General features: G+C 63.4%; 1 protein-coding gene across 3 annotated transcripts in view; it reads right to left on the bottom strand.

The window, feature by feature from the left end:
* Positions 1 to 24,696, bottom strand: part of RPS6KA2 (ribosomal protein S6 kinase A2) — a 294,253-nt gene that overhangs the window by 121,038 nt on the left and 148,519 nt on the right. Inside the window, exon 1 of one of the 3 annotated variants that reach the window (XM_070073286.2) lies at positions 13,671 to 13,942. The exons of the other annotated variants lie outside the window; for them this stretch is intronic. Within the exon in view, the coding sequence (XP_069929387.1) occupies positions 13,671 to 13,769 (99 nt within the window). The 5' untranslated portion in view covers positions 13,770 to 13,942. Of the gene's footprint in view, positions 1 to 13,670; positions 13,943 to 24,696 lie in introns of those variants that run through there. 3 annotated transcript variants of the gene reach the window in all.

Here is a 24,696-nt window from a genome sequence, read left to right as displayed (position 1 = left end):
GCACTCCCTCCCGCCACCCCCCACGAGTCCTGAACCCCTCAGTCGCCCCTGCTAACGCGGCTATGTTCACCTCCTCCCTCGGCCCCAAACGTCCTTTCCAGGCCGTCGGTTTTCTCCGCCCAGATCCATCAGAGCGACCACTGTGGTGTCAAGTGCGGCCTGAGGGAACCTGCCTCTTCAGTACTAAGCCACGGGCATCGGAACGATCCCTGGACCACGGGCCACGGTGTGTCCACAGCACCAACCACCAGGCACCTCACCATGCACCCCCGAGGAGGCGGGGCGCTGGGAGGGTGGTGGCTGAGCAGTTGTCCCGCACAGGCTTGTCTCCTGGCGGTCCCTGACGGCTGTCACGCGTGCTCGACGCTGCCCTCGCTGGGAACAGGTGACGAAGATTCAGGGCAGAGTGGCTTCAGCCCCCGGAGTGCGCCTGGCCCGAGAGGCGGCTCCGGAGCCGGGCCTGGCCCAGCCCCGCGCTGGTTCCGTCCCTCAGTGACCTGGGCCACACCGTCCACGCAGCTGCTGCGGCTCCTCGCATTAACACGGACAGAGATGGCGTCCTCTAACCCTCGCCCACCACCCCCTGCCAGCTTCAAACGTGTCCTCCGTGGCTTCCTCGCCTCTCTCGGGCCTCACAGAACGGAGCCGGGGCCTTGCTCTGGCTCAGGGCACACCAGGGCTGCTCTCCCATCCGACTACGAGACCTGTCTCCACGGGAGCCGCAGGGCTGCCTCCCCACCTGCCTTCCCATGCTGTGCCCACCGGAGCAGCACTTCCGACTTCCTTCGGGAACTTTTCCTTTGCACTCAGCACTCGGCTAAAAGCTTGGAGCAGGAGACAACGCTTTCGTCCTAGCCTGGCTTCCGACACGCGGCCTGCTGGGCCTCGCCACTGCCAGCTTTGGACTTAAAGAGAGACACTGGCGACGCTGCCTTGCACTTGAGCATTCCAGGGCACTGCGGGGTCGGGAATCGGCCTGATTCCAACGTTGCTGTGACGCAGGGAGCAGGAAGGAGAGGCAAAGAGGGGGCGTGGCCGGCCGGGAGCAGTCGGCACACACTCGTCAGTGAAGCTGGTCATTGGGTGGGACGGTTCGTGGCACCTTGAGAACACCACGTCACTGGTGACGCGGGGGGCGGCTCACCACGCCAGACGCTGCCATCTAATGAAAGGCCTGAAGTATTTTCAGGATCAAATGACGTGACACAGACACCAAGAGAGCTCACAGGGCTGGGAAAACAGCGACCACAGACCTGCCAGGCACAGGTCTGCCGCACCCTCGGTGGTAAACGCACAATAATCAAGGTGACACGGAGCCAAGCACGCCAGCACCCCGCACTCCCACGCCTGCAGACGAGCGCGGTGGAAGAGAATCGTTCAGCCCATCTTACTCTGGATAGAAACCTTGTGCTCAATCCCCCTCACCCCTGAACGGCGACAGGTGCACAAAAGACCTGGTGGCTGGAAGGTGATGCTCGCTTTATCCGGCCTGTGGTCTACCCCCCTCCCCAGGGAAGCACTCCGGAAGTGCCAGGTAGCCCAGTGTCTGTAGGCATCAGCTGTGCCCAGGTGCTGATTACAGAGTGACTCCGCCAGCAGCAAGGGGGGCCAGCGGTGGCGACACGGCACCCAGCGTGGCAGGGGATTTCTCTCGTGGAGAATTTGGGGACATAAAACGGACTCTGCAGGGCTGTCATCCTGCAACCCGCCAGTGGGCGCGCTGTGACAGCTCTGTGCAGTCCGGGCCGTGGGAGCCTCAGGACTGCTTCCCATGGCCGTGTGGACCAGGTGGCTTCTTCCTCTCGCCCCCAGCGAGGCCTGGGTGGAGGGGAGCGGCGGCGAGGTGCTCGGCCCTGAGGCTGCTGCCCTCGGCCCACCCACACTGCCTGGTGACATGCTCTGCCCTGAGCCGTGCTGTCCCCTGGCGCGGGAGCAGGGGCTGCACCGCCCCGACCCTGGTGCCTCCGGTGCCGGAAACGTGTGCAGGCTGCACAGGAGACGCCCGTCCTCGGCTTTGGTCTGAGGGCGTCGCCCGCTCCTGCTGGGCCCCGCAAGTACCCCCCTCCCACGCTGCTCCTCACTGCCTGGGAGCCCAGGTGCAGGAGTCACCCCGACTCCCGTCCGTCTGCAAGGCCCGTCCACCGGCTGCTGGGGCTCCTCTCCCGACCCCTGTGGTCTGATTCACCATCCACATGACCCTTACCCATTGCTTCCTTCGCAAAATGGCTGAGGGCTTTCCACAGCCTTTAGGACCAGATCAAACTCCCGGCCGAGGCCCCAGCGCCCCGAGCGTCCCGCCCCTCCCCACCCCTCTCTGGGCGCTGACCTTCCTGGGGCTCCCTCTGCTGCACGTGTCCCGGGCATGCAAATGACCAGCTCTGTCCCGGGCATGCAAATGACCGGGCAAGGACACTCCCCGGCGGCCCCCAGGAATGCCTGCTCTGTGTCCCGCCCCCTGCCCCACGCGGGCTCCTCCTTCCTCACAGGTGCACTCTGGGAAGGTTCCCCCCAGCACGTGAGCTCCATGTGGACGGAGCTCCTCCTTCCGCTGCCCGGCAGCGCGGTGCTCCCTGGATGCTCACAGAGCGACGCTGGAGACAGCCCGGCTCTCAACTGTCAGATCCGGCTTCTCCCCAACACCCCGAGCCCTCGTCCCTGGGGAGGGCCTGGACAGCATGCTGGCCGGCCCCAAGTGCGGGCACTCACACTGAGACCGGGGGTCAACCCTCGGCCACAGCCCCCTCTGCCACAACCCTCGGCCACAGCCGCTGCCCCGTCGGCCAGCCTCCTCTGCCACAACCCAGGTCTTCCTCGAAGCCAGACCAGCCGGAGCTGGTTCCTGCTGGTGCGGTGCAGACGCCCAGGGGCCGAGCAGCCGCAAACGCCTTCACAGCCTGCACGTTCTGGGGCCTGGCCCCCTGGCGCCTCCTCTGTGGGGTCCAGGTCCTCAGCTGTTCCCACTTCAGTGGCCGATGCGGCCCCTCCCCCGTCACTGCAGCCCCTGCCTCCTGACCTCACGCCCTCGAGATCACCCGCAGGGCCACCCCCCTTCAAGAACCCGACTCGATCCTGTCTGCTAAGTCCCTTGGCCACAAACGGTGCGGTCCACATGCTCCAGAGGCCGGGCTGGTTCTATGGGGCTGGTCATCCAGCCTCCCACATCCTCCCATGATGACACACCCCCCCCAGGGTGCCCTGCCTGCGCGGCCCCGGCTGGGCTCTCTGCAGCTCCAGGTGGGGAGGCAGGGGGCAGCCCAGGACCCAGCACCGTTCCCTGGCACCTGCTCTCCAAGTCCAGCTCTGACAACGGATGAACCTTCCAGCCCCCACCTTCTCTGACAGCAAACGAGATAAGCACACGCACCCTCTGCACGGCACCACAGACGGTTCCCCGCGCTTCCCCGCGGCCGTGGCACAGCACCACAGACGGTTCCACGCGCTTCCCCGTGGCCGTGGCATGGCACACAGACGGTTCCACGCGCTTCCCCGTGGCCGTGGCATGGCACACAGACGGTTCCACGTGCTTCCCGCAGCCGCGGCCCTCCTGTGCACAGCACGAGCAGCCCGGAGCAGGCTGCGTGGAAGGGAAGGTGAGGCGGCGGCTTTGGGCAGAGGGAAGAGGCGCCACATCTGTGCTCCGCCGTGGCTGGGGCAGTGAAGCCTGCAGGCCAGCATGAGCTGCTGGCCGCATGGACTGCACACCACGGTGCCTTCCCCACCCAACGGCAGACGGATGATGCGTGCGGGTGGCTCCCGCCTCGGCTGCTCTGGCTAGGTGACAGCAGGAGGGTGCGTGGAGGCCCTGGAACCAGGCCTCAAATGCCGTCCCTGCCCAACCCCTGGTCCCGTCCCCACCATGTGCGTTCCTGGATGTGCCCTCAGGGAAGCTCTGAGTTCCGGGGAGGGAGACCCCACGGCTGTGGCCACGTGCTATCTGCTGTGACCCCTGGCCTCTGGCCCCCAGCACCGACAGGAGGCTCCAGGGGACCGGCCGTCGTGGGAGGCACAGTCTCATCTAGCCGAGTACTGCTGGGCAGGTTCCTGTCCTGGGCTTTCTTCCTGTCCCTCACAGGTGCAGGGTGCAGGGCAGAGAGCTGGGCCAGGACCCACCTTGCCCACCACCTGCCCCTACTGGGGCTCTGGACAGCACCTTCTGCCATTCCAGGCTGGGCCAGACCCCGCGGGGCAGGGACTGTGCTCACTCCAGAGGAGAAAATGGACTCAGGCCTCACTGGCAACCTCGCCAGTATCAAGGCCTAACAAGGGGCCGGGCAAGGATCCGAAACCCAGGGCCAAACCCACCCCCAAGGACTGCACGGGGGAGGGCCACACGGGGCCAGGATGCACTGCAAAGCCTCCTGGGAGAACAGCAAACAGCCATGGCCCTTCCTCCCCAACGAGGGCCGTGCCGGGCAGATCGGTCCTGGTCCACCGAGAGTCTCGGGACAGCTGCCAGCAGGTGCGCGGGGCCCCAGGGCTGCAAAGACGGACAGACGCACCCGGCTTGAGGGGACCTGCTCCGGCGGCTGTGGCTCACCTCCTCTCCCTCTGGCCGGGGACCCCGACCCACAGTGCCCAAGCCCACTGCAGGGGTCAGGCTGGCTGATTTTCACCACAGACGTGGGGCTCACACAGGGGCTGTGAGCCTTGGTGTGGACAGTGGGGGCCTTGGTGTGGACAGTGGGGGCACCTGGTCGAGTCGCAGGCCCCACCCAGTTGGCTGCTCGGTCCCAGAGAGAAGCTGCACCTCTGTCCTCAAGTGCAGGTGCCCACGGCCCCCCCACTGAGGTGCCCACAGCCCCGCCACTGAGGTGGCCACGGCCCCCACTGAGGTGCCCACGGCCCCCCCACTGAGGTGCCCACAGCCCCCCACTGAGGTGCCCACAGCCCCCCCACTGAGGTGCCCACAGCCCCCCACTGAGGTGCCCACAGCCCCCCCACCCCCCCACTGAGGTGCCCACAGCCCCCCCACTGAGGTGCTCATGGCCCCCCCACTGAGGTGCCCACGGCCCCCCCACTGAGGTGCCCACAGCCCCCCCACTGAGGTGTCCACAGCCCCCCCCTGAGGTGCCCACAGCCCCCCCACCCCCCCATTGAGGTGCCCACGGCCCCCCACTGAGGTGCTCATGGCCCCCCCACTGAGGTGCCCACAGCCCCCCCCACTGAGGTGCCCACAGCCCCCCCACTGAGGTGCTCACGGCCCCCCCACTGAGGTGCCCACAGCCCCCCCACTGAGGTGCCCACAGCCCCCCCACTGAGGTGCCCACGGCCCCGACTGCAGGTGCCCACAGCCCCCCACTGAGGTGCCCACGGCCCCCCCACTGAGGTGCCCACGCCCCGACTGCAGGCGCAGGGACACCCAGGAGGAGGAGGCCGCCTGGGAGAAGGAAGGCGCGGAGCCCAGCAGGCCCGGGGCTCCCGGGACAGAGCCGATTTCTCCAGGGCTGGCTCCTCCCGGGAGGTGCGGGCACTCGCTCATTCGAGCCCAAACAGTCACGGCTTAGCGTCCCAGTGACAGTCGCAAACGACCAGGTTTCCACCGGCTGGGAGAAGCCGCGAGGGCCACTCGCCTGGAATCCCACTGCTCGTCCGCAAGCGCCAGCCTTCCAGGAAAGCCCTCGTCGACTTTGCTGTTTTCCCACGTTTTGGGACGGCTGGCACCGATGCGCTCGGACTCTGGGCTGCTTCCGAGACGCGGACAGAGTCTCAGTGTGCTGACATTTTACTCCTTTGGAACGTCAGGAGCCACCACCTGGTCTGGTTTTACCCGGGCAGAGTGTGCTGCACGAGGCCCCGCTAGTCGTGAGCCCGGATGAGACGGCGGCCGGATCCCCAGGGACGACTGTGGGTGCTGCGGGCCCGGAACTGGCGCGACCCGGGCAGCTGAAGGCTTCGTGTGGCTTCCCAGCTGGTGCATGGCCGGCAGGACACGGTCGCGATTCCCCGCGTTCACCCTCCAAACCCACGTCCCATAGACGCCTCGCGGGCAGAGTGCGCGCTCACTCGGTCCACAGTCAGTGCCTAAACGATCCCCCCAGGACTTCACACACGTGGCCCCAGAAGACAGGTGTGATGTTGAGGGTGGGGGCCAGCGGCCGCTCACGGCTGTGCACGGAGTCAGAGCCCCCGGTCCCCCCAGAGCTCCTCCAGGATCAGCGCGGACCACGGACAGATTCACGGTTCTCCTGTCGCCCGCGTGGCAGAGGCGTCGCGAGGCGTCCGCACGGACGGCACCAGGGGAGGCCGAGAGCAGTCAGAGCACCTGCAGCAGCTCAGGGATACAGTCAGCTGTCTAAACTCCTGGACCCACCACCACAGACAGGGAGTGGCCACGCCACGCCACAGCTCTCGAGGGCGCCCTGGACGTGGACGTGCCTGGGTCCTCCGCACGCGGGCTGGAGACTGCCACTGGGTTCTGTGTGGGCTGGGTCTCCCGGAGACTTGGCTGCACCCCACGTTGACACGCAAGTCCCCCAGGCCTGGGCTGCCTCCGGGGCGGCTGGGACGGAGGCGTTAGCTGTCTTTGCCTCTTTGAGTCCAGCAGCGCATCTGTCTTGCTCTCTGAAGTGGTGACAAAGCAGGCAGAATGCAAGGAGTCCAAGGTGTTCTAAAAATAAACGCTCTTTCCCGTTGTGTTTGTCCGCCTTGCTTTATCTTCAAAGCCAGGGGCGCTAGCAGGCACCAGCAGCCCTCTCGCGGCGTCTCTGCAAGTACGCGGTATGGGCCATGACACCGCCGGCCCCTGTCTCCCCGGGGTCTCACCTGTGCCAGACGAGCCACCAGCCACACGGCTGGGAGCCTGACAGCTACGGGCAGCCCACGCAGCTCCGCTGGCCTCCTCTGCCCCTTCTGGCCTCTCCGGGCAGCTTCTCCGCTCTTCCTGTGTTTTGCCCACATTTCAGACCCGGACATTTCTTGCTTTTTCATCCTTAGACAGCGACTGTCCACACAGCACCTTCAACGTGGAACTGTGGCTGGAAGTTCGCAGGGTGTCTGACCCGAGACCTTGGAAGGCTGCAACCACCCTGGGCTAAGAAACGGGAAACGGAAGCTGTGTGCACAGGGAGGATTTCCACCCTGACCATCTCCAAATAAAGTCTCTTAGAGCAAAACTCCCCCATGTCTTCCTCTGATGAACTTGGCCAGTTAAAGGAGGAAAAGCTGTGGGCAGCAGGTGCAACGTGCAGCCAGGAGGTCCTGCTGTAGAGGAGCCATGGTCCCCTGGGACAGCAGGCACACTGCCCGCAGGGACTGACCATCGCAGGGGCCACGGCTCCTGGGACAGCAGGCACACTGCCCGCAGGGACTGCCCAGTGCAGGGATCACAGCTCCTGGACGGCAGGCACGCTGCCTGCAGGGACTGCCCAGTGCAGGGCCACGGCTCCTGGGACAGCAGGCACACTGCCCGCAGGGACTGCCCAGTGCAGGGCCACGGCTCCTGGGACAGCAGGCACACTGCCCGCAGGGACTGCCCAGTGCAGGGCCAGGGCTCCTGGGACAGCAGGCACGCTGCCCACACGGACTGCCCAGTGCAGGGCCACGGTTCCTGGGACAGCAGGCACATTGCCCGCAGGGACTGACCATCGCAGGGCCACGGCTCCTGGACGGCAGGAACGCTGCCCACACGGACTGCACAGCACGTGGGCCACGGCTCCTGGGACAGCAGGCACACTGCCCACAGGGACTGCACAGCACAGGGGCCAGAAATGCATTTTGGCTGACAATTATCTGAAAATCCTGGGACAGTGGAAACACGCCACGCGAGTCACTCGCAGGTGAGGCGCGTGCTGCTCCTGTCACCGTCCGTCCCCGCCCCCACTCCGGCAGGGGGATGTGCTGGCTGCCGGCCGACGCCCATGCTGCCATGCCTTCTTTGAATCTTACTGATCCGTGTGGGAGCCGCAGCAGCCCAGAGCAAAGCCGTTCCTTCCTCTCCGCGCGGCTGGATCAGCTCTGCCAGCTCTGCCACCCCCTCACCCGCCCACGGCCTCGCCCATCCCAGCAGCAGGGACGCGGAGGCCTGTGTCTGTCTCCACAAGTCGGGTTGGCAGCGACACGGTGCGGGGTGAGGCTTTACTCTCCGGCACCTGAGCACGCGCGGCGGCCGGGGAAAGCGAGGTTGACAGGGTGACAAAATCGGGAACAGAGGCGGGCTCGGCAGGCGCGAGGCGGGGCCGCTGGCAGGACGGGCGGGCTCCTGGAGCTGGAAGTAAGAGGCATGAGCAGCGCCGCACACCACAGGGCTCAGCGAGTCCTCGGAACTCGGGAAGTTGATTTTGTGCAAAAGAAGTTTTGAAATCTGTGCACTGCTTATTCCTAATAGGCGCGGTTCCAGACCTTTGGAGAGACTCCATGTGCACGTGGATTTTTAAAATTTTATGACGCAAAACAAAAGCACCTTTTAATTCGGTTCTCCATTCAGGTCCTGCAGTGCCCTTCCTGTGGGCTGACCAGAGTCGGCCGGTGCAGCCCCAGGAACGGCCAAGCCCGCAGGGCACGGGCACGGGCACCTGAGGCTATCGCTGTGAGTGGTCTGGCGAGCTCACGGCGAGGCGGTCAGAGAAAGGGCAGCCGGCGCCGTGTGGCCCAGCATCCTGCAGGGTGGCAGGGAAGACGGGGACACCGCCTCGCCGTGGGTGCAGGGTGAGGGCGTCCGGCTGAGAGCAGGCCAGGCGGCACAGGGCAGGCTCAGGTCTGAGACACCTTGAACCCATGACCACATCACGACAGGTGCCTGCCCAGTGATACGTCCTGGATGTGGGTGCCACGTTTGCCCTCCCTGCCCCCTGGGGTGCAGCCTCCCACCCCACCCCCGCACAGCCGCCTGGTGGCCCTGGGAACACAGCCGGCAGCGAGGGACTGTCACAGCAGCGAGTCAGATGGCACTGAAATTATCTCACGTGAAACACGTTTGTGTTGGACCCATTTGCTGGATGACATCGTGCCGTAGCTTTCACAGGCCACTGGCTGATACTCCCTACTCGCGTGAGCTCAGGGTAACAGCTCTTACCAGGGAGAGTCCGCCGGCAGGCACGGCATGCTGGGAAAGTGCAACACACAGAACCCAGGGCAATCAGAAGCAAAAGCGTCTAAGAAAGCCTCTCGCCTCCGACCAGCTTTGCTCACGTCACGAGCACGCGGCTTTGGCTGACCCGGCCGCCAGCGCCACCTGCCACACAGCAAACGCGCCCTCCCCCCTGGTGGCGTGTGATCGTGGGGACCAACGCGCACTGGCAGTGAGGGTGCTGTGCCTGTCCCCCCGCCCACCGCCGGCCCTGGGAGCCGCTGAGGGATTCTCACCTCTCCTCCCCCCTTACTTCCCACTTTCCAGAAATCACCCCACGTGTGCAAAACACACACATGTCCTGGGCAATGGGGAGTCGGCACACGGACAGACGCTCCCTGTCCAGGTGGTGCTTCTGGTCACCCGGTCACCTTGGCTGTGTCGGGAGTGTGGGGGCGCCAGCAGGCACCCAGCCGTACGGAAGGGGCAGGCACAGCAGGTGAAGGGAGGGAAGGGGGCAGCACCCCGGCATTTCTGCCTCGCTCCTCACATTCTGAATACCCGAGGGTGCTCTGGGGAGATGTAGACAAAGTACACACTGAACTCGGGAAGAGACGAGACACAGAAAACAGTGCCCAGCAGTGAGGACCGCAGCTTAGTGCCTTCAGAGCACGGGATACGCAATTGGAAACGAGCAACGTAAGCACTCAAGAACGAGGTCTGTCTATTGCGGTCGCCTCCGTTTTGGGGGTGTTCTGCTCGTCTCGGGAGTCAGTGGGTTTCTCTGGGTGAACGGAGAGCCTGAGGACTGTTCTAGTTAGGAATGCGACTCCAGCCAAGCCCAGGACCTGCGGCAGCGGCGCCCCTGTGAGGCACCAGGAACAACCTCGGTGGGAGGTTCCCCAGGAAGCCCGGCCCACCTCGCCCCAGCCCCGTCCGGAGCCGCTCAGCACGCAGGCCATCAGGTTTTCCGTAAAGAGGGAAACGGGGCCAATGTTGGAGCGCGACAGCTTAGCCAGCACCCAGAATCCCCCATCAGAGCGCTGATTGGAGTCCCAGCTGCTCCACTTCCAGCCCAGTTCCCTGCTAAGGCCCAGGCGCTTGGACCCCTGCACCCACTGGGAGCCCAGGATGGAGCTCCTGGCTCCTGGCTGCAGCCTAGCCCAGCCCCGGATGTTGTGGCCATTTATCAGATGAAAGATCCCCCTCCCTCCCCCCCAACACTCTGCCTTCCAAACAGATATCTACGTACACATGCTTTTATAGGGAGACGCAATGAACGTGTACAAGGACAACTTCAATGATCCGGGAAACAGAAACAGATCACAACGGACAGAACCGCACCGCTCACGCCGCAGGACGCAGGCGGCGGCAGCCCTGCTGCCTGTGAGGTGCTGAGTTGCAGAGGGCAGGGGTCGTATTTCTATAGCCCAGTTGCTTAGCACAGCACAGCACACACGGTCCACGGTGAACTGGCTTTGAGCACAGAGTCAGCTGAGCAAATAAATAAAATAAACAGATGCACTTCCCCTTCCATCGAGAGTTCAGCACCAGGACGTGGCCCAGGGACCCGCCCTGGGCCGCCTCCGCCATCCTGTCAGAGCCCCTCGGGCTTCAGTAACCTCCAGCCACCTGTCCCCTACTAGACGGACCTTGCCCTGGTATCTTGCCCTGAGTGGATAACGGCGCCCTGAACTGATGTACGGCCTGCGCTCCCGGGGGACAGAGGTGACCCCAGCTGCAGACCTCTCGCACTGCACCTCTTGAGGCCTGGGCGCTGCCCGGGAGCCCTCCCCCAGCTCAGGGCGAGAGGCCTGCACCGGGAGCGGAGCGTGTTCACGGAGAGCTGCAGCTGAGTGGCCGGGCAGGTGCATAGCGGGAGGAGGAGCGGCACCATCCTGCCTCCACCCCGCCCGGGCACGGGAGCCCCGCCTTGGCCAGTGCTGCCCGTGAGCGCGGGGAGAGGTCCTCTCCCTCCTGTCCCTGCCCTCGCACCAGGAAGGGCATGGAGACTCCCTGCCGGCTGCAAAGCAAAGCAAAGCAAAGCAAAGCAGAACAAAAGCCCTGCGCGCTGCAAGCCACGGGGACGAGCTCGGGACCGGGCAGGCCCAGCAGCCACCAAACAGAATGAAAAGCCTCAATCAATACTCGGAAATCTCTCCCCCGCACCAGGAGCTCACCATGACCGGCCGCCATCTCAGACTCCGAGGGAAGCCCCCCTCGGAGAACTCATTGATCTTGTTTAACCCTGAGTGGCAGGAACTCCCATGGATTCCTCGGACGAGGCAGAGGCCAGGGCCTTGCCAGAGCCGGCGCGGCTGAATGCGCTGATCCAACTCACCCGGAGTTCTCTTTCAGGGAAGGCCCTCGAGGGTGACTTTGAGTTGCAGAGAGCACACTCCAAAATATCCCTTCCTTCCCTTTTCAACATTAAAATAACCGCCCCCACAGCCAGCCTCATGCACGGTAAAGTCCCCAAAGGCTAAGGTCGGTCGCAAACACGCCTGCTCCTGCAGTAGGACTCGCTCTGCAACGTTTTAGGAGCAGGTGACAGGCAAGCCATTCTGCTTCCCCGGCCTCTACGTCCTCATCTATGAAATGGACAACTCCGGGGCCCATGCTGTGACACAGGGGGCGATGCTGCCACTTGCAACACGGAGTCCCGGCTGCTCCACTTCCCATCCAGCTCCCTGCTAATGCACCTGGGAAAGCAGTGGAAGATGGCCCCTGCTCCCACGTGGGAGGCCTGCATGGAGCTCTGAGTTCCTGGCTTTGGCCTGGCCCAGTCCCAGCTGTTGTGGACATCCGGACAGTGAACCAGTGGGTGGAAGATCTCTCTGTCTCTCCCTGTCTATGTCACTCTGCCTTTCAAATGTAAGAGAGGGACTGCTGAATGAGGCGATGGCCACACCTCCCAGCTGGGTGCGGGGCTCCTAGGCAACATCCCCAAGGCCCCCAATCAGAGCTCCCCTGGGTGGGAGTCTCACAGCCCTGAGGCTGGCGGCTTTCTCTGGCACGCCCTGGAAGCAGCTTCTCTCCGGAGACCTCGGAATCTGTTGCTGCCAGGGTCTCGTACCTGATCAGGGTTGCGGCCGACGCCTACAACGTGACTGGCTCTGGAGTGAGCTTCCTGGTAATCTGAAATTCATACACCGCTTCCAAAAATGACAGCAACGTGGCTTCCCATATGCGGGGTTCTAGGGACACGTCAGGCCTGGGTCTCTCCCTGAGGGCCTTTTGCGTAGAGACAGCAACAAAATGTCTGTGTGCACCTTACGCTATTTAAGAAGCTTCCTTAGATACAAGTTCTCCACCAGTCCACCCGCCCGTACTTTCCATCCCAGGCCTCACCCTCAGGCTCTCCCAGGTCAGCCCTGCTAAGCTTTGCCCTTTCAGACCAGGGCTCCGAGGCCTAGGATTGGTCGGCCAGGCTCCGTGGAGGTGCCCAGGGCTTCAGTCTTGCGTTTTGGGATCTGTGGCTGGTTCTCCACACGTGCAGAACGGACTCGCTGAGATTTCAGCCAGACCCTTGAGGTTCCAGTGGGTTCCCCCAGGCTACAGCATGAAGGCGGTGACACAGGACTCGGGGATTTTACAAACACCCGCTGTCGGCAGCCGGGTCCACTGTCTGCCTCTGCTCCCAGCACGGGCGCCTTCCCAGTCCCTGTGACCTTCTGTCATCCAGTGGCTCACGCGTGGGTTCCCTGGGCTTTCACGGTAAAAAGCGCTCCCAGCCCCTGTTCCCAGCGCTCGGCCCTGTGCTGTGGGAGGCACCTGCACCACCCTGGTCCCCACGTCCTGCCCCGCTTCTGAGCCGCCCCGGGAGGCAGAAGGAAGGGCACTGGCTGTGCAGCGGAACAGGACAGGCACGCCTTTGGTCTGCAGGCGGACACCGCTTCCAGCTCTGTCCTCAACTTCGGGCTCTGGCGACTGACCCTCCTGGGTCCGCACAGACAGCCCCGTCTGGGACGCGTCTTACCCCCGCAGACAGCACAGAACCGTGCTCGGGCCCTGGGGCGGTGACCACACAGAAACTTCGTAAGCTGGCGATCCCTGCCTCTCCGACAGCCACTCCCCGGCGCTGTCACTGTCACAGCCCAGCGGACAAAGGCGCCCCGAGCAAGCCCATGCCATTGTTCTGGCCGAGCGCACCGCCGGCCGGCTCTGCAGGCCGAGCCCGGGCCAAGCGGCTCCCCTCCAGCCCAGCTCAGTATTCTGCCACCCATGGCACGGATGCCGCGCCCTGGGCGGCGGGCGAGGCCAGCACGAACCGACCGCTGGAACCGACTCGGCACAGGCGCGGCGGCCAGCGACCTTGCAAACCCGAGACGCCGCGCCCGGCACAGGCTGCACAGCCGGTGCTGGGCTCCGCGGATCCACCGCAGGCCGAGGCCGCAGGGCTCCTGCGTCAGGCCCCAGCCGGGGTGCCCCGCTCCGGCCCCGGCGGCCGCTGCCGAACGCGCGCTGATCCCGGGAGCGGCCGCGGCCCCAGCACCGGGCATCCCCGCGAGGGGGCTCGGCCGGCGCCGTACTGCCCACCCCCGGACCCCTGCACGCGGCGGCCACGTGGGCGCCCGCACAGGACGTCCCCTGCTCCGCGCCCGGTCCCCGCCGCCACACTCGCTCACGCAGCCGCCGCCCGGGCGCCCCTGCGCCGCGCGCTCACCTCGAGCCGGCTCAGGCTGGCGCTCTTGGAGCGCGACTTCTTGCGCAGGTACACCGAGAAGAACCTGCGCACCGTGAACTTCTTCATGCTCAGCTCCATCGCCCCGCGCCCAGCCGGGAGCAGCCGCAGAGCCGAAGCACGCGCATCCCCGGCGCATCCCAGGCGCGGGCGGGCGGCGCGGGCGGGAGCCCGGCGCGGCGACCCTGGGCGCGGGGCGCGGGCACAAAGGGCAGGCCGCGCCGGCCACCGCGGCCGCGGCCCCAGGCGCTCACCCCTCCGCCTCGGCCTCCAGCCCGCTAGTCCCAGCCCCGGGCCGCCCGGGCCCGCCCACCTCCCCGCCCACCGCCACTACAGCCAACCAGCGCTCGCCAGCCTGCTCCGCCCACCGCCGCTGTGGCCAATCAGCGCCCCCGCCGCTCAGCCCCAGGCTCCCCACTCCTCCTCCGCTCCGCCTTCTTCCCAACTCCGAGCCGCCCCTCCCCGCCCTCCACCGCTACTGCCAACCAGCGCCCGCCGCCCCGCCCGTCCCGCCCACCTTAGCCGCCACCAATCAGAGCCTTCCTCCCCGCCCAGGGGTGCCCCGCCCTCTACGCCACCTCCAATCAGCTCCCGCCGCCCCGCCGCCCCAGGCGCTCACACCTCCTCCCCTTTCCCTCCGAGAAGCCGCTCCGCGCAGCCCCGCCCCTCGCAGCCCCGCCCCCGTCGCGGCGGCCAATCGGAGCGCGCAGCCTCCGCGTGCCTGACCCCGCCGCGCAGCCCCGCTCCCTGCGGGCCGGGGCGGCGCGGGTGCGGCGCGGGCGTCTGTGACCCTGCTGCGGCTGCCGCCCTCCACAAGCACACCTCGTAATCGTGCTTTTCTTGGGAATTAGCAGGCGCGTTTGAAAAACCACCCGAAACGGGAACGCGCACGAGGCCCTGCGCTGGATCCCGGCTCCGGGAACGCTGAAGCCCACGTCTGCCCCTGGTGACCACGAGGCCCACGCCTGCCCTCGTGGACCACAGGGCCCACGTCCGCCCCGGTGGACCAGGAGGCCCACGTCCGCCCGGGTGGACACGAAGCCCACATCTGCCCCTGGTGACCACGAGGCCCACGTCTGCCCTGGTGGACCACGGGGACCACGTCCACCCTCGGTGGCCTTGGACCCCGGGTCTGGAAATCGCCCAAACTGACACACCTGGGGCTCCCTTCCCATGTGCTGTGCTGATGTTAAAATGGGGAGAAAAAGCGCGGGGACACACTCCCCTCTAGGTGCCCGAGGCCGAGCCGACCGGGGCAGGTGGACGCAGGTGCCCGAGGCTGAGCTGACTGGGGTGGGTGGACACAGGTGCCCGCTGTAGGACACAGTGTTCTAGAAGGGAGTCTTGGCAAGTCGCCCCCACACCCACAGCACCCCGTCTTCCAGATGAAGCGCAAGCTGGACCTCGGCTCCGATGCCTGCCTCCCCGGGCACCTGTGTGAGGTGCACCGTGCCCTCCCCTTGGTGTGCAGGCTGCGGCTCTGCCCCCACGCCCCCACCCCCGGAAGCCACACCGAGACCCCTCCGAGCTGCGGGCCGTCCCCGGGGTCGTCCCAGACCCCCCTGTTTGGCTTACTGAACAAGATGACAGCTCCCTCCCTCTGCCTCTCCCACCAAGGCTGACACAACTGCTTACAGCATTCCTGGCTCCGCGTCCAAGAGGGTTTTACCGGCTGACTTGCAGGGATTTGCTGTGGGCGGCCTTGTCACTTCACCTCGGTGACACATCTGCCTGCCCGCAGCCTGAACCCCGCTCTGCGGGGAGGAGAGGGCCCCTGGGGAGCAGGGGGACTTCCCTCACCACCCCAGGCGATGCACAAATCCCCCAGGAGCCGTGAAGGCAGCGCGTGGGCAGGGAAGAGGAAACTCCCTGGCTCCAACCGCAGCAGGAAGCCGGTGGACCTGACGTGGACCCAGAGGGAAACGGAAGGTTCTAGAATTTCTCAGCAGTCAAAGCACGTTTCAGGCCCTGACTCGGCACCCCGGCGTGGGAACGGGACGAGTGCGCCAAAGCAAGACCCAGGAACGCCGACCCATCCGCCGTGTCCAGGACTCAGGAGGCGGCCGGAGCCGGAAGCAGGCTCACTCTGCAGAGACAGCTTTCCCGGGACACGGGCTGGGGAGCACAGGGCAGGCACGCCTCGGGAGGAAACAAGGTCCAGAGGAGACGGAGGGTGAGAGGCGTGTCCCGGCCGCTCCCTGGGGGACCCGCAGAGAGGGAGGCCCAGCAGGCTCCCCCGACCCACCCCAGCTTTCCCCTGGTGTGAACCCCGGTGGGCGGAGGAGGAAGAACTGCACCCCGCGAAGGGGTTCACGCAGGTGTGACCTGGAACAGGCGAGGGAAGGACCCTGCCCCTCCTGCAGCCAGACTTACGCCGCTGGAGGCCAAGCCTGGGGTGCGGCTGCCAAACGCTCTCCAAACATTCGCTTCCTAAAGGCCTGGACGGGCGGAGCAGAAGGTAGCGCTCTCTGCAAGAACGCGGAGGACGCGCCAGCAGCCCTGAGCTCACAGGCACAGGTGGCTAAGCATGCAAGGAGATGAGCCACGAGAAACAGCCAGCAGAGGTGAAGGTTCCAGGGTCAGACCCGGACACACTGCAGAGGCTGACATTTTTTGTGCTAAATAAAATAAAATGTTTAATGCTTTGAGATAACAAAAATGGGATTCAAAGCATCGCAAAGACACTAGAGATTATAAAGCAACAAGCGGGGGCTGGCGTGCCACAGTGGGTTACGCCACCGCTCACAACACTGGCATCCCATATCCGAGCCCAGTGCAGTCCTGGTGCTCTGCTTCTGATCCAGCTCCCTGCTAACGCACCTGCAGGGGGAGTGGAGGTGGCCCAAGAGCTTGGTCCCCGCCACCCATGTGGGGGATCAGGATGGAGGTGCAGGCTCCTGGTTGCAGCCTGGGCCAGCCCTGCCTGTTATTACCCTTGGGGAGAGAACCAGCAGATGGAAGGGAGATTCTCTCTCTCCCTCTCCCTCTCCCTCTCTCTCTCTCTCTCTCTCGACCTTTGAAATGAATGTTTTTTTTTTTTAAAAAATGACCAAGCATATTTGTAAAAAGAATTAAATTTAAAACTGAGACTATAATAATTTAAATCAGAAACCTGACAGCGGATTACACAAGAATCCAAGAATCAGTGAAGGAGAAGTTGGACCTGATGATAATTGAGAGAATGGAAAACAGAAAGACAAAGACAGGGAAAGACAAAGACAGGGAAAGAGGTGAAGAGACAGGGCCGTCGTGGGCTGCACGCGCGGCTCGGCTCTGAGCCCTGGCACGCGGGAGAAGACGGAGAAGATGCAGCCGGAGATCCCGGATGAGGGTTGAGATTTTTTTTCAGGGTTGATGAAAATATACCAGTCTTTATATTTATAAAGGCTCAACAGCCCCAAGGAAGAGTAAATAAAAAAAAGTCCTAAACACACACATCAAATCTGCAGACGACCGAGCCGGGACACAGCTCCCCAAAGCAGCCGGAAGGAAAGGCAACATCTCACTCCGACCCTCGTGCTGGCCCGGACTCCAGCCAGGGCCCCGCCCCAGTTCTCTGGATAAGCCACACTGCCCCTCGCTGTCTCGGGCCGTCGGACATCCTGATCCCCCGGCAGGGCGCCAGCACCTGCTCTGCTCACTGAGACCTGCACGGGATCCTCTCCAGCTCTGACCACCAGCACCTGCCCTTCAGGGACGTTTCCCACGAGCCCCGGCATGAGCCAGGTGTACGGCAGGTGCTCTACCAGTGATGGGGATCACTTGGTTCATGCTTTTATTAGACTCCATGTGTATGCAGGCCACTACATGCCGTGGTTGCTATTGATGTCCAGCCTCACACAGACCCGTGCTGAATGGTGAAGTGGGCAAAAGCAGTCACCATGAGCTCCGGTGCAGGACAGATGGGCAGGAAGAGAAGGGACTTGGGACACCTGCTCCCCTCCAGCCTCCTCCTCCTGCTTCCTCTCCATGAGCCAGCGAGTGACGAGCAACCGCCTTGGGGCTGTAAGTCAGCGACCCTAAATAGGATGTCTAGGTTTGTCAAGGGCTTTCAGCATGTGCCGATCCCAAAAGAATGGGACTGTGCAACAGGAAACAGGTGCGTCATCACAATGGCACATCCTCGGGTTCAGCCCTGTTCAGAGCTCATGGCTGCACCACCGTGCGCCCGCCTGCCGCACCTGCTCCCCCGCCTGTCCAGCCCGTGGCATCACTTCCTCTTGTGACACAGCTTCCTTCCTGGAAGAGCTGCCGGGGGTCTGGTGACTTTGCAGGAAGTGTGATCCTCCGGTCCTGTCACCGTGTGCTGGAGCGACTACGTAGGCTCAATCTCCCAGGCTCCAGCGGGAAGCAGGCAGGGGCTCCGTGGGAAGCAGGCAGGGGCTCTGTGGGTGTCTTTCAGAGGGAGCTGTTGTTTACAAAGCCTGCAGAGCCTGGGAGCCTGTCACTTCCCTGTAGAATCAGCATCACCAGTGTGGCTCTCCCCTAACGAGAAGCTGAGGTTCTCCCCACACCCGCTGCCGTGACCCTCTGTGGGCACTGGGGGTTCGCACGTGAGGTCACGGTTGCCTTGGGGCAGGCCCTGCGTCCCTACCCGGGGTCACAGGCACAGGGGAGCAGAGCGGAGCCTGCAGGAGCTGTCCCAGGCCAAGGAACGCCAAGGAATCTGCAGGGAGGGGTCAGGCACCGACTCCCCCGGAGCCTTCAGAGGGACCAAGAGCCCGGGCATGCCAAACTTCCAACTTGGGGCTTCTGGCACCGTGGGGGCTAAATGTGTATTGTGGGTGGCACGGTGCTGTGGCAGCCCTGGGGAGCCCACACAGCCACTCCTGTGTCCTTCACAGTCAGCACGGAACTTCCTGTTCCACAAAAAATGCTAAACTGTAGCGACAGCATCCACACATGTGTACCTTGCAATCTGCAAAGCGATCCTTGGTGGCAAGGCCCCAACAAGAACCATGAAACCTGGAAGGAGGACCCCACACTGGCTTCTGGGGGAGAACTCCTGACACGGGAGTGCGGAGGGGAGGCGGCGCCTGGTCTGACCCCAGGGCGGCCACTGTCCAGATTTTCCCAGCTCACGCACCTGCTGCTTCTGCCGGTGGTGACCCCACTACACCTCACTTCCCTGCTCGCCAGCCAGCTGACCTCTGCTCTGACACCACTGCTGGGAGATCCCCTGGCTCCCAGGCTGGGCCACAAGCCCTGATCCGGGCACCCTGCTCCCTAGCGTCCATAGATCCACCGGGAGGGAGGACGCCATGGGGCCTGGGCCCGGGTCTCTCCTATTCCTTGCTGTGGGCACAGAGCCCTTGGCACATAGCTATAAACATGCGAATTAAACAGCGATGCTAACTGCCTTGGTTTGCTTGCCTAGGTCGGCACTTAGCTAACGTCCAGTTCCTACTGCGGATGAGGGAGAGACTTCCATCAAAGCGGGGATCCTACTTAGGAGAATTTCGCCTCCTGGGGACGCCTGGCCAGGTCCAGAGCCATCCTTGGTTGTCAGGATCTGGTGCTGCCCCTGGAATGTGATGGGCAGAGACCATGGATGCCAGGCCGGTGCCACCAGTGCTGCCGGGGAGCCCTGATCTAGGACCGAGCTCTCTGCGTCGTCAGGAGCAGGAGCTGCTGGGAGACGACGTCCTGTGTGGCCGTTGTTCGCACTGGGCGGCAGCGGGGGAGCACTCAGAAGTCTGTCGAGCCGATACTCAGCCGAATTCCACAAGAGAGGGTACCTCCAGGTCATCTCAAACTCCCAACACCTCAGAGTGAGCCCGAAGCACGCTTTAAATGCCAGACACGTGCACGCGGAGGTGGCGAGGCCGTGCCCAGGCAGCTCAGCCGAGCCTCTGCTGGGTTGCTGCCACTCCTCCCCAGCGCCTAGCGCACCTCGGAGCCCCCATGGACGTGGTCGGCAGCAGCCGCGGGTCCGACGGCAGCAGAGGCGGCTGAGACAGGGACGGCTGAGGGTGGGAGCCGGGGGACCCAGGCCCGGACAGCACCCTCCCAGAGCTGCACCGCCCACATAGCCCTGATAGAGGGCGAGGCGGGCGCTTGGCCCGGTGGTGAAGCTGAGGCCCACGCGGGAGTAGCTGCTTGCTCCGAGCACCTGTGCGCACCTCCAGCACATCTTGCTGTGTCCGCGCCCAGGCACAGAGCCACGGAGGGGAGAAGCCGGGCCTCGCTGCTGGCCAGGGCGGCCACTCACGGAAAGTTCTCAGCAGACCAGCACACGCACTCAGTGTCCGGGACCCGGGTTCCTCCCGCCTCGGCCCCCCCCCCCAACCTCCAGCATCGCTCAGCAAAGCCCACTCCAGCGTCTGCTCCTCCTCCGAGTCCCTGGGCTTCGTCTGCCTCCGCCCCCTCAGGTCAGGGGTGCCTGACAGGCAGGGGCTCAGCGCCCCCCCTTCCCAAGCCTCCAGACTCCACCCCTCCCACTGCAGAAGCCCACGGAAGTCCCCTCGGCAGCACCTCCCGTGCCCACCCGCCCCTCCACGACCAGGGACTGCAGCTGGCTGCCCGCCCTCCTGTGCCTCTCGCTCCCTGCAGTCCGGCCGACATCACTGGCCATCAGCTCCTCTGCACCTCGCAGGCCTCCTGACCCCTGCCCCCACCAGCTCCATCCACAGACCCCATCGCTTGTCCCCAGGTGACCTGTGGCCTTATCTGCGCCACCCTCCAGCCCCATGGGACAGGCACCAGCTCTGCACCTGCCCTCTCAGGCCCGCCCCGGGCCCCATGTGCCCCCCCCACCCCGGCCTGGAGATGTCTGTCCATCTTCAAGTCCAAACTCAGGCCAGTTATTCACGCATCTCCTGATTTCCCGATCGGAGGGGGGGGGGATCTTAGTGAAAGCCTCTGCCCGGGGAAGCCCCGTGAGCCCCAGCAGGCTCTCGCCTGTGCCCGCTGCTGTGTCCTCCCTGTGAGAGCCTATGCTGGGACCACGGGCAGGGGCTCTGGGGCTGGGCTGCTGCAGGCCCTGCAAACCGGAAGACAAGGTGGTGTCAGGCAAGGGGCCTGGTGGGTGGTGTGTGTGTGTGCATGTGTGTGTGCGAGTGTGAGCTTGCACGTGTGTGTATGGTGTGGTGTGTGTACGTGCATGTGTGGTTATGTGTGTATGTGTGTGTATGTGTGCATGCGTATGTGTGTGTGCATATATGTGTATATGCTGCGCCCGCAGTGGCCTCCGAGGACAGCACACGGCACCCTCACGCCGGCCCCGCCCCGCCTGGGCCTGTCTCTGGCTGTGTCAGTCGTTGTCCCGGGCAGGGGGAATTGCCAGCGTGGAGCCTGACAGATGCTGCTTCTTCAACGGTCTTGGTCTTAAACGTAAACTTTGCTACCCTTAAAGGATCGCCGGCCTCGAAGCTGAGATGCGGACAGGGAAGCTGGGAGGCCCTGCAGGTGTGAATGCCACAGCCACAGGGAAGACCCTCAGGGCGGGAGGCCATCTGCTGAGTGGGCCCTGCCTGCCCCAGGGACAGGAGGAGGCTTCCCAGATGTCTGTCATCACCCCATCCTCACTCAGGGTCAAGGGGCTGCATCCTCCGGCTGCCCGAGGCTGCGTGGGGGTGGGGGGTGGGGTGGGAGGGGCTGTCTCCTCGCTTGCTGGTCACTCCCACTGCTTTAGGGTCAGAAAACAACTTTTCCTTTCAGGGCCACGGCCTGTACTCTTCACAGCTTTCCACAGACACCAAGAGCCATAGCGTTGACTTGCTGCCTCCAAACTCACCCCCTGCACACATACATACACATACACACACACACGGACACACACACACATACACACATATACACATACATGTACACACATGGACACACCCCCACATACACACATAAAACACACACCTACATACACATACATGTATGCACACATACATGAACACACATAAACATATACACATAAACACATGCACATATACACATATACATATGTACACATATATACACACATGCACACACATACTTCCACATACATATACACACATGCACACATATACACAATACATATATCCACACATACACACTACAGACACACACATACACATATACATAAATACACATGTTCACGCATAGACACAATACAATGTATACACACAAACATACATGCATGCACACATACATGAATGTACCCCCCCACACCGCATACACTCACAGTCTCTGCTTCTCTCTCTCTCTCTCCCCCACCACCCCCATCTCCCCAGCTCCCAGCTCCCCATCCTGGCTGGCTGAAATTGGAGGTGACTCTGACTTGCAGAATCCTCGGTACAAAGGCCTCTCCTGAGGACCACAGGGAGGACGGCAGGCCCGGTCTGCTCTGGACAGGTCAGTGGTGTGGGAGGGGAGCTCAGCGCTTGGTGAGTCTGCAGGCTTTGGGCCATTTTCCTTTTCTTCAGCACCTACAGTTACGGCCCACGGAGCAGTGCATGCAAGGCCCCCTGCATGCCAGGACACGTGCATCACACACGCACTCCCGTGCAAGGTGCCCTGTGTGCCAGGACATGCATATCACACATGCACTCCCGTGCAAGGCGCCCTGCATGCCAGGACACGCGCACCACACACGAACTCCCGTGCAAGGTGCCCTGTGTGCCAGGACACGCGCATCACACCCGCACTCCCGTGTAAGGTGCCCTGCGTGCCAGGACACGTGCACCACACCCCCGCTCCCCACCCGTCACCCTGCAGCTTCGGAAGCAGACGCGGCCCCGCCCACCAGAGAACGCCAGGGCGCTGTCTGTCGCTCAGCTGCTGCAGCCTGCAGTTCAGGTCGGAACTGGATCTGGGCTGGAGATCGGCACTGCCTTGCTGGTCGCAATGACTTTGTATGCACATCTGAGTGCCCTGTCCTTGCCTTGCAGATGACCATCTGCTACTGTTTGTGCAAGTCAGCAAGCACAGAGACATATTCGTATTGTGTAGGAAGCGATGCAGTTTTTTTGTATTTTTTAACCAATGATGCAATCATCTCAATGCATGGCCTTGTGTAAGCAAACCTGAGACACAGCTGTGACCAGTGAGAGAGCCGGAGGCCTGCAGTCAGGACTGGTGACACGGCGCAGCGGGCTATGCCGCCTCTAGGGCCGCCAGCATCCCACACCAAGGCACGGCTGAGCCCGGCTGCTCCACTGCCAATCTGGCTTCCAGCTAACGTGCCTGGGAAGGCAGCCAGTGGTGGCCCAAGCATCAAGCCCCTCAACCCATGTGAGAAACCCGGATGGAGCTCCTGGCTTTGCCATTCAGCCGTCAGGAATGAACCAGCAACCAGGAGATCGACTGAGTCTCTCTCTTGCTCTCCATCTCTCTGCCTTTCAAATAAATAAATACATCTTTGAATGGTGTCGTATTTGACAGTGGTCAGCTGTGCACTCGTCACCAGGCTTGCCCGGGCCGGAGCCCTCACCCCATGGTCTTAGATGCTGTGTTCCCACTGGACGGTTAGTGGTGACTGTGCCGGTTAAGGAGACAGGTGCGCCACATGGGCTCGGCGGACTTGCATCCACTCCTCCTTCAGGGCTCCTCTGAGTCCACTTGAAGGGTGGCATCACACGGGTGGCACGGCTGTGCCCACGGCTGTCCTGCCTACATCAGGGGTGTCGTGCTGTGACAGCATCTGGCCTCTAAACTCGTGCAGCCGCTCAAACCCCAACGTCGGGGCTGGAGCTGTGGAGCAGGGGCTGAGCTGCCACCGTGACACCGGCATCCCACACTGGGGCCCCAGGTCAAGTCCCAGCTGCTCCACTTCTGTTCCAGCTCCCGGCTAATGTGCCTGGGAAGACAGCGGAAAATGGCCCAGGTGCTTGGGACCCCGCTGCACATGTGAGCACGTGAGGCACCCAGAGAGAGTTCTTGGGTCCTGGCTTCCACCTGGCCCGGCCTTGGTTGTTGTAGTCATTTGTGGACTGAACCAGTAGAGGAAGATCTCTCTCTCTCTCTCTCTCTCTCCCCCCCCTTTCTCCCATTACTCTTTTAGATAGATAGATAGATAGATAGATAGATAGATAGATAAATAGATAGATAGACAGACAGACCTTAAAAATAAGCAAACCCCAAAGTCTTATGTCCAAAGCTGCTGTCAGTGGTTGATGGACTAGGGTGGAGTCTTGGTCTCACGATGGCATCTGGTGGGAGGTCTCAGGCCACCGGGGCCGAGCCACGGAACAGCAGATCTTGCACAAGGGCTGGTTGCGTAAGAAGAGAATGTGTGCTCCCTGGCTTGCCATGCCTCCCCCTCCACACAGGTTCTGCCACCAGCCCAGCCCAAGGGGGCCGCAGTTCTGCACTGAAATAAGCCGCCTGCCCTCCTACGCAGCTCCCACTGCCCTTCGAGTGAAAGCAGAGAGCAGCTGGCCGGTATGAGGTGCGTGCGTGTGGGCCAGCCTGACCCTTGGCCTTCATGTCACCCTCACCACCCCCAGCTCCACTGACCAGCCCGTTGCTACTAGAATGAAATGCCCGGGGCCGTCTAACTTCACGAAACAAGAGGTTCCTTCTGGATGGTCCAGTCCAGGAGTGGGGGAGCCTCCGTGATGGTGACCTTGCTGGCAGGGCCCCGAGCGGACACAGGTGGCCACGCCCCTGTGTGGTCTCCCACGGGGCCACAAGGATCCTGAGAAGTGCATCTAATCTGGGGGACGGAGCTGTGGGCCATCAGCAGAGCAGCCCCCCTTCCGTCTGTGTTTGGTGGCATCTGTGTGTCTGCCGAGAGAACCTGCGCAGCTTCGTTGCCTGGACCTCGGCGGCTGTGTTCCCAAGACGATGCGCACGAGCTATCTTGGGGGAGAACCTGTGCGCACGGCCCTGCCGGGGGTCCCCGTGTTCTGCCCTCTGGGTTCTCGCGGCAGCGACACCTTTGCCCTCCCAGTCCACTCCTCCCAGCACTTGGGCTCCGAGAGCCCCCAAGAGACTGAGACGGTCGGCCAGCAGGACGAACTCGTGACGAAGGCCGCGGGTCTTCCAGCCTCGTCCTCTGCAGCGGCGACATCAGCTGAACCTGCCTCTCCTG

This window comes from Oryctolagus cuniculus, chromosome 5 (assembly GCF_051225735.1).
Source record: "Oryctolagus cuniculus isolate XC-2025 breed Fujian yellow rabbit chromosome 5, ASM5122573v1, whole genome shotgun sequence".
NCBI classification, from domain to species: domain Eukaryota; kingdom Metazoa; phylum Chordata; class Mammalia; order Lagomorpha; family Leporidae; genus Oryctolagus; species Oryctolagus cuniculus.
The sequence above is the reverse complement of the archived record's forward strand: the minus strand, read 5'-3'. Positions and strand labels throughout refer to the sequence as shown.